Source organism: Callithrix jacchus, chromosome 15, assembly GCF_049354715.1.
Source record: "Callithrix jacchus isolate 240 chromosome 15, calJac240_pri, whole genome shotgun sequence".
Classification (NCBI taxonomy): Eukaryota; Metazoa; Chordata; class Mammalia; order Primates; family Cebidae; genus Callithrix; species Callithrix jacchus.
In genome coordinates this window covers 80600159-80608984 of record NC_133516.1, presented here as the reverse complement: position 1 = coordinate 80608984, position 8826 = coordinate 80600159, and the positions used below count along the sequence as shown (strand labels likewise).

The 8826-nt window shown below is 36.6% G+C and overlaps 1 protein-coding gene across 2 annotated transcripts in view; it reads right to left on the bottom strand.

Moving 5' to 3' along the window:
* Positions 1 to 3636: 3636 nt before the first annotated feature.
* The window catches only part of KPNA1 (karyopherin subunit alpha 1), an 85197-nt gene continuing 80007 nt past the window's right edge, over positions 3637 to 8826 (bottom strand). For both annotated transcript variants that reach the window (XM_035274040.3, XM_054246044.2), the window contains exons 13-14: positions 7540 to 7718; positions 3637 to 7176 (exon numbers count right to left, since the gene is read on the bottom strand). In XM_035274040.3, the coding sequence (XP_035129931.1) occupies positions 6989 to 7176; positions 7540 to 7718 (367 nt within the window). In that variant the 3' untranslated portion in view covers positions 3637 to 6988. The remainder of the gene's footprint in view (positions 7177 to 7539; positions 7719 to 8826) is intronic.

The window sequence follows — 8826 nt, the reverse complement described above, 5'->3', positions numbered from 1 at the left end:
CGCAGAAACTTTAGTGACACTGCAGTGCAGGAGCATGGAATACTGATACAAGTAAATCCAAAGTGGCAGAATAGAGATCTACATTTTGGGTTCTTCATTTTTGAGTTTTGCTGGTCGCCCAGGTTGGAGTGTAATGGTGCAATCTCGGCTCACTGCAGCCTCTTACCAGGGCTGAGGTGATCCTCCCACCTCAGCCTCCCACAGGAGCCTGCCACTGTTCCCAGTTTCACTATGTTGCCCAGGTTAGCCAAACAAAATTTCTTACATGGTCTCATTAACAGTTTCTATTTCTGCTGCCCTTAACTTTACCAAATAGGTGCTTTGGAAAGTTTCCTCTGTATAGAAATCAACTGGGTTTCTTTAAATTTCCCATAAACATCTTAGAAATGAAAGTCTCTTAACTATAAAGTTGTTTCCCTTGCCCCTCAGTATTTTAACTACCTAAACCCATGTGTTGCCACAAATGGGGCAATTTTTTATTTAAAAACAATTTTTTTGTACATGTGTGGCATCAAACCATAGCCTGGGAGTGATACCCACATTAAAGAATGTCTTAACTTCCTTCATAGCAATTCTTGACTACCAAATCCAGTCCTCAATATCAAGCATTAATACAACTATATATATACCTAGTTGCTTAAGACCACTAGCCAATGTATGAAAATCTAGTTGGGCTAAATACGGAGTAGCCACAAAACATTATCCAAACTGGGACATTTTTAAAAGTGAAAGAGGGCAGTAAAATAATTCACAGGTGACCTCCAAATGTAAACTGGGAAGGTCCCCAGCAAACTAGTACTTTTGACTTCCCAAGAGGACACTCCTCATAATCATAACTTAATCTTGGAACATTCCACACTCTATGATAGTTTATACCTCAGCCTGCTCAGGTCTCTCTCAAACTTGATCCGGTTCTCTCACCATTCACTATGGTCTTTTGGGTTTCTGTTTTCTCCTTACCCATCACTATCTTAATAATGCCAGGCCCAAGTCGGGGTAAAGCAATGATCTTTATTGTGGACACCCAGTGGACTCCATTGGTCTTCCTCTGGTTAAGTGAATATAAATAAAGAATTAAATGAGTAATTTTACTTTCTGCTAAAAAACAACCACAGAAAGGACTGTATATTAAAATTAGAGAAAACAATGACTTCTTCAAAATGCAAATGAAATGGAGCAACAATCATTCAAGCTATCTTTAATAAACTTGTAAACCCAGTAATTTTTTTCTTTTTCTTTTTGAGACGGAGTCTTGCTCTGTCACCCAGGCTGGAGTACAGTGGCACAACCTCAACTCACTGCAACTTCCATCTCCCAGATTCAATCTCCTGCCTCAGGCTCTTGAGTAGCTGGGATTGCAAGCATAGATAATGGCCTGCTAATTTTTATTTTTAGTAGAGACAGGGTGTCACCATGTTGGCCAGGCTGGTCTTGAACTCCTGACCTCAAGTGGTCCACCTGTCTTGGCATCCCAAAGTGCTGAGATAACAGGCACGAGCCACCACGTCTGGCCGTAAACCCAGTAATTTTGTACAATAGATAAAACAATGAAGTCTGCAGGAACTAAGGCTATGTTTTGCCTCAAATGTTTTTTGTTTTCAGAAGAAATACTTAGTCAGTGGAATCTTTCCAACAAAATAGAAGAGAAGCAGTCATGGAGTGAAGAAATAAACCACCTTTGTTTCTATTCATCTGTCACTTAGAGAAATGGCTAAAAAAAAGTATGTGATACTACAATATGTAAAAAGGAAAAATACCTGTTTAATAACCTAAGGCAACCACCAGCTTCCACACTGGTTGGATATAATAAATTTTTATCTCTACTGTAAAATATACCCATCTGCTTTTCTAAGCAGATGGTTTGTTTTTAAACACAAGACCTATGCTATGACAATGTTTGATTTTGTAAACTTCAGGTCAAATCATGTCTTCTGAAAAGGAACTGCTTATAAAACTTACACGTTGAGACACTTGCTTAATTCTGGTTTCAAGTTAACGCCCTAAAGGAATTCCTTTGAATTTTTTTAATCAAGCGCCTTTTACTAACATCACAAAGATGCATGTATATTCCTTGATTTAATATTTATTGAATGTCTACTATGTGCAAGGCACTCACCCATGGCCTGACAGACCACATTCAAGTACAAAGAATCATTAGAGCCATTCCAAATCAAAGTGTCAGAACACTTTGAAGCAGGATGTGGTCAGAATGACTTAAGGTAAAGCAGAAATACTCAACAACCAGTATATTAAAAGCTGATTTTAATTTTTGACCTTCCTTGGGATGATAGTCTTTAGGAAGAAGTAGACTGTGTTAAATTCACATCCATGGCACTGCTTTCTAAGGCAGTCATTCTTCAAAGCCTTTCCTTCATTGTCAATACCTTCAACATTGTGCATTTGAATGGATCCATGTGTTTAGTCATTTTGTTTTGACTAATTTGCACATTAAAAAAAAAAAACCTGTTACCACACTTCTCTGGTCATACATAATGTTAGCACCACAGAAGGGGAAAGATGTTTGGCCTGAGAGGGTCTACACTCCAGTCTGTGTAACCTAAAAGCAACTTAACCCTAATTTCATCATTTCAAGGGTACTGATGGTGAGGAAGAGTCATGAAGAATGGTCCAATAAAAAAGGCGGCCCAGCTGTGGCTGCCAAGTCCAGTTCTGGGAGTTCCTGGGCACCAATCTACTGTGTGGCCACTGTTTTCTTCAAGACAGAATTTACAGGGCTCTTCCTCTCCCTTGGACAGCCATCTAAGGGTTGTAACCTTGTGGCAAAGTAATTTCTCTTAAGTCTCTGCTTTGTCATCTATAATATAGTGATAATTGTCAAAGAGTATTTGGAAGATTACATGAGAAAAAAGGAAAGCCCTTAGCCAGGTATCTGGTGTACAACACATGATCAAATAAAGACAAGTTACCTTAATTTGACCTATGGGGAAAAACACTGGGACTTCGTTTACTCTTAGTTAAAACAGAATGGAACTTCATCTACTTTTCCTCCTTCTCACCCCAAGTTTCTACAAGTATTTTATGTCCAGTAGTAATCTGGTATTTTGAATCAGCATATCAATATTTGCTTTATCACATATTATGATGTCCTGGTATCTATTGTTATAACCTGTCCTGGCAGTAAAATATTTTATGGAATGTTTTTTATGATAGCCAACTTACTACTACATCAGTCACATCTGACCTTCAATAATATATTTTTAATTACTTTAACTTCTGATGACAGGAAAAGGTAGACCAAAATATTTCCCAACCTGGCAGATATATATTTAATCTGTTCACCTCACAACAGAAAGAAATGGTCATACTGAAATGGATAAAAATTCAGATTTGAGACTTCCACGTATATAGGCATACCTATCTCTGCAAATGAGCCCATTTTGGAATGCAGGAATTAGCATACATTATGAAAGTTGAAAGCAAACAATGATGGTTTCTAAAAGTGGATCCCTTTTCTTCACTGAACATCATCCTTAGATACCACAATTTCCAATATACTTAAAAACCATCAACCCCTAAAAAGTTATGATTTGCCTATTGATATAAAACTTTTCATAAAACTTACAAGAAAGAAAAACCCCCTGACTCCAGGTAAACCTTTTCATAACACATCTCAAGTTGGGGGATTAAATAGATGAAATGTTTATTTTGCACTAGAGAAGTAAATTCAAAGTTACCTGTGGGTAGACATGTACAATAGAAGATTTAGTTGACAAAGTTTGGTTTATAAAATATACTTACATATTGTTTCTTAGGCAAAAATCAGCAGCAACCTGGAATAATTCAGATTTTTTATAAGATAATTGCCAATCTTTTTCTCTGGGATGATAATGCTGAAAATGACCCACAGCCAATCAGCTTCATCTGGTATATGGAAGAAACAATCCTAGGGCAATAGAGTTTTCAAAAGCAGAACTGACAAAGATAAGCGTTTAAAAGGGTCTTGATTAGTAAATGACAGGAACATGAAAGAAAGTGTTCCACAGAGAACTATGTCTCCTAAATCTCTCCTTTCTTCTGATCTATCATCTACCTTCCCCAGAATTTCTCAATCCAACCACATCTACCTGCTGGTCCATCAGATACCAGATGCCTTTACATCCAAAATTCCTTAACGCTTTTTTTTTTCCCTCCTTACCAAGGTTCTCATTACAAAGAATATAGATTGGAAGTTTGGAGGATGGGGTTAAAAAAAAAAAAGTAAAGGTAAAACAAAGCCACTTTCCCCAATCCATATAAAAAACTCCAAAAGGGTTTTCCTGTATTGAAATTAACATGCTTTTGTAATGAGCAACACCTTAGTGGTAGGGTATTCAACGAATTTAAACTAAGTTAACAAAATCCGACAGACAAAGAATTAAAAAGATTTACAGTTACCCCTTAAAATGTCATTTCTATCACCAAAAAGGCTGCTTCAGTACCACGTTCCAACATATGAGTTATTATGCTATTTAACTTTTAGCCAATTCCAACTTTGATGCTTTAAGAAAAAAAATCACTTTCTTGTTAAAAAAAAAGAAAATTAGATCTTACAGTTCATGAACTTCTAGGACAAGATAAATTCCTCTGTTATAGACACAAAATAGATCACGTCAGTTAAATAGACTTTGTTTTAATTCATTCACTGAAACATCTCCAACTACTAGCAAAAATTCCTAATGCACACTCTCTTCCTGATGTGGGGAGACAACTATGTGCTTTATATTTTTCCCACTCAAATTGGTTTATAAAATGAATATTTTAACTATCCAATGGAGGGCACATAATTTAAAACATCCTATAGAAATGACATGTTACTAGTAATTTACAATTTAAAAAAACAGCCACAAAAAAGTCAAAGCTAAAAACAAGATTTTTACTATGAATCAGTGCTTCTATTACCCTTCTGAAAGAAGTTGTATTTTAATGTGATGTAAAGGCAACATTGAAATTTCTTCTTTAAATTAACCACCTAATTTTTCCCTAAAATTACAAAGAATCAAAGTCTTTTACAAGTCAAGTGCAGTAAACTAAAATGTTCTCTCAGCACAAAGCAGCACTAAAAAAAGTAAGTTATAGATGGAAGTTGACTAGTTTTGCAGTGGCTGCTCCATCAATAACAAACAGACATCAGACGGTATCCATCCCAGAGCACAGATACTACTACAGACTAGATGCGAAGAATGCGTCACACTCTTGGCTGATGTCCTTTGTCTTTGACTCTTTCTGAAGTGTTTTAAAAGTTTAAATCAGGTCACATAAGTTGGCTGCTTAAATAACATCATGATGAGGTATGAAAGCTCTGAATATCCCTTACATTCAGCAGGATTTACCAGAGATGTATAATAGCTTGTCAGGGGCAACTTCCGAATAGTTTTTACACTTTGGGGTTTTAATGAATTCTAGAAGAGGACAAGTCTAAAAAGGTTTAAAAGGATATGCTCTGAAACAGAGGTGAGCAACTTTTCCTTCAGAATTCATTCTGAACAGCACATCAACAAAAAAAATCTTCTCTGGTAGTGTATCCCAACATTGAGTCAAGATGGCCAACTAGCACCGAGAAGTCACATTGAACTCATTTGCAGTTCTCTTGGCAATTAAGCATATTTTTTCATTCCAGTCCAAGCACAAATGTGGATCACTGAACACAATACTGGAAGCGCCATTTGTAGGTACAGATTGCAGTCATCATTAAATGAGCCAGAAGGCGGATACTGTTTTTATTTTGCAGGGGTGAGTAAGGGGAAGTGGCACAGTACTAGCAGGAGATGAAATAAAATTATTAGGGAACAATGAGGTTGTAAGAAAAGATCACTGTCCTTATTCAGGTTAAGCAGGTCATGTTGAGAAGTTGGTTATTTTTTTCAGATAAGGATGCTACATTAAAGGAATCGTGTGCAGCATGAAAACATTAGAATCTAGCTGCACCTAAGAAAAAAAATCCCTAAGTTACTTTCAAAAGTATGTGTTATCTGCCAGTCACAGAAGGGAAAAGCACCTAGGGTGAACTCCAATTTTTTAACGAGGACCTTGATCAGGACCACAAAGCCTGAAACATTTGTTTTAATATAGAAACACAGCCTCTAGTCACACTGGTTGCATTTGGGAAAACTGGAGCGTTTTTTTTTCCTTAGTTCTTTTTATTAAATTATAGGATATGGTTTTCGATTACTAAGTATTCGAAATCCTCATACCAGCAATAGAAATGAATCACTTCCAAATCCTAAGACACAAAGACCAAAGAGAAGCAAAAGCGACACAAATTAACACGTGCCCCTCTCCTTTCTGCTCTAAGGGAATCTGCAAACCAGTATCACATTTTAGAGTCAAAGTGTTAATTCTTCAGCATTCCTGACAACTAGAAAGCACATTCACTGAAGGCTGAAGGTGAGGAATTGGATGGTTTAATATCTGAAGAATGGTGCCAATAAAGAAAACCATCCATTCTCAGTAAGGATTAATGCAAATCTGGCTAGAAAAAGCCACCAGGTAATCCAAGGGTTCACTGTGGAAGAACTCAGGAAAAGTACTCTGAAGTATACACAACAAGTCTAAACATCTCCCTTGTCATAAGTAGTTGTGTAAAATTCAAGATAAAGATTTAGTCTCATCTTTTAATGTCAGTTTTTTCCCCATGTTAAAGGGAATGAGGAGGAGTCCTCTTTAATTCCCCCACCAGAAAAAGGGAGCCACATTAATATGTGTATATTCCCATAACTCTAATATAAGTGCGGATCTCCAAAGCCTAGGGATTTTTCCATAAGAGAGTGGGCCGTTCTGGTTACCCTTTTATTAGAAGGGTATTCCACCAAAGAGAGCCGTAAGTTTTCCAGATGTGTGTAAGAGAGCAGGTGCGCAAGGCAAGCAAATGAGCGCAAACAGTTTTATGGAAAACATTTGAGAAGTTAGCTCCATGAGGACTGTGGGCTCCACAAGAGGACTTGACTAGGTATCCTGGTCTGACACAGGAACGTGAAAGCAGAGTATTGCTTCAAAGCTGGAAACCTTCCATAGGAGCCTCACACTGTTGGAAGATGTACTGCTGCTGGTTAAGGTCAACCTGGGGTGCAATGCTGCTGTCTTCATCTTCGGTCCCGAAGTAATGCTCAATAAGATCAAAGGCCTTCTGGTAGATCTCCTGGTTTTCATGACTCTGTAGGAACTCAATTTTATCCAGACCTAAAATGAAGAATAAAGGAAAATCTTTATTGAAAACTTCAATAAATATTGGAAATTCCATAACTCTACATTCTCAAACTACATTTTATCATATAGCTCCATTCTTGATGAAGAAAGATTATTTGTATAATCTTGCTATTTTATAATAGCATAGAAATGACTGCTGGGATTACATCTGAAAGCTAGTATTATTAACTAACATCTTAAATACATATGCAAGCAACATCCAGTCTGCAGAAGCAGCAATTTCCCTAAAAGTCCCCTTTTCATCCAGTGCCTAGCATAGCATTATTGTTTTTACTGAACTCTATCTATGACCCAATTAATTCTTGGCCATAAACTTCGTCAACCAAAGCGTCTTACCATAAGCTTCTTCAATCAAAGCACAGTAAGGGTTAATGCCAGTGCCATTCCTTTTGGCTTCTTGTTCTCCAAGCCTCAGGATATTTTCCAAGCCATTTAGGGCAACCTGTACAATCTTAGAGTCCATGACTGTGAGGAGATCACAGAGTGGCTTGATACAACCCAGTTCTACTAGGTACCTAAATTAATTTAAAAAAAAATGTAGTCAAACAAAACTTTTAATTTTGTTAAACGAATGAAATTAGTGAACAAGTTATCCTCAAACTCACTGCAGAGACTTAAAAAAAAAAAAAAAGGCGCTCTTTCAACCATATAAGCTACACCTTTTCAAAAAACAAAAAACCCCAAACTAGTTCTCTGGCACCTTTCTCTGTTCTTTTCCCTTCACAATTTATGCATTCCGAAAATAAGAATCCTCACCTAATAATACTCTGAATCTAGCAACTGAACACCATAGTATAGTTTTGATTAATTTCACTCTTTGTTTCCATAGATAGCCACATCTCTCAAACACGACACTCTTGGTGCTAAAAGCCAACACAAGCCCAATAGGCCAAATCTTTCAAACACGATTAGAATTTTAGTAAAGTAAGTTGTGGGAGGAATAAACAAATCTCAGAGGATTCTAGAGCTGGTAATTTTCCTTTAATTCAGGCAGAATGTATAATCGTATGTAATCAAGATTAATCATACTTGAACTGAGACATGATTGCTGTATCATATTCACAGTAAATTGGTCATTTTTTATTATTCTGGTTTCTCAAGTTGAGCAGAGGGGCAGGGATAATGAATCCAGTTGCATTCTGTGGATGGATTAAGGTCATTGTGAAACTTACTGCTAGTGCTAATTTATTTCTCTCTCACATGTTGCTTTTTTGTGTGGGGGAGGAAGAATTCAAAAATACATAAAAATAAATATCTAGCCAAACAGGAAAAAAAGGAGAAAAGACAAAATTACTAATATCAGGAGAGAGCCATCACTTGATCTCATGGAAATTAAAAGGATAATAAAGGAATACTACAAACAACTCTTATGCTCACATATTTGATCATTCAGATGATAAAATGGACAATTTCTTGAAAGATACAAACTATCAAATCTCAAACATGGAGAAAATGGATGATGAGAATAGCCCTACATGTATTAAATAAATTGAATAAATAGTAACTTCCCAGAATAGAAAACACCAGGATGAGAGGGTTTCACTGGTGAATTCTGGCAAATATTTAAAGACAAAATAATACTAGTTTTCTACCATCTCTTCAGAAAATAAAAAAAGTGGAAAT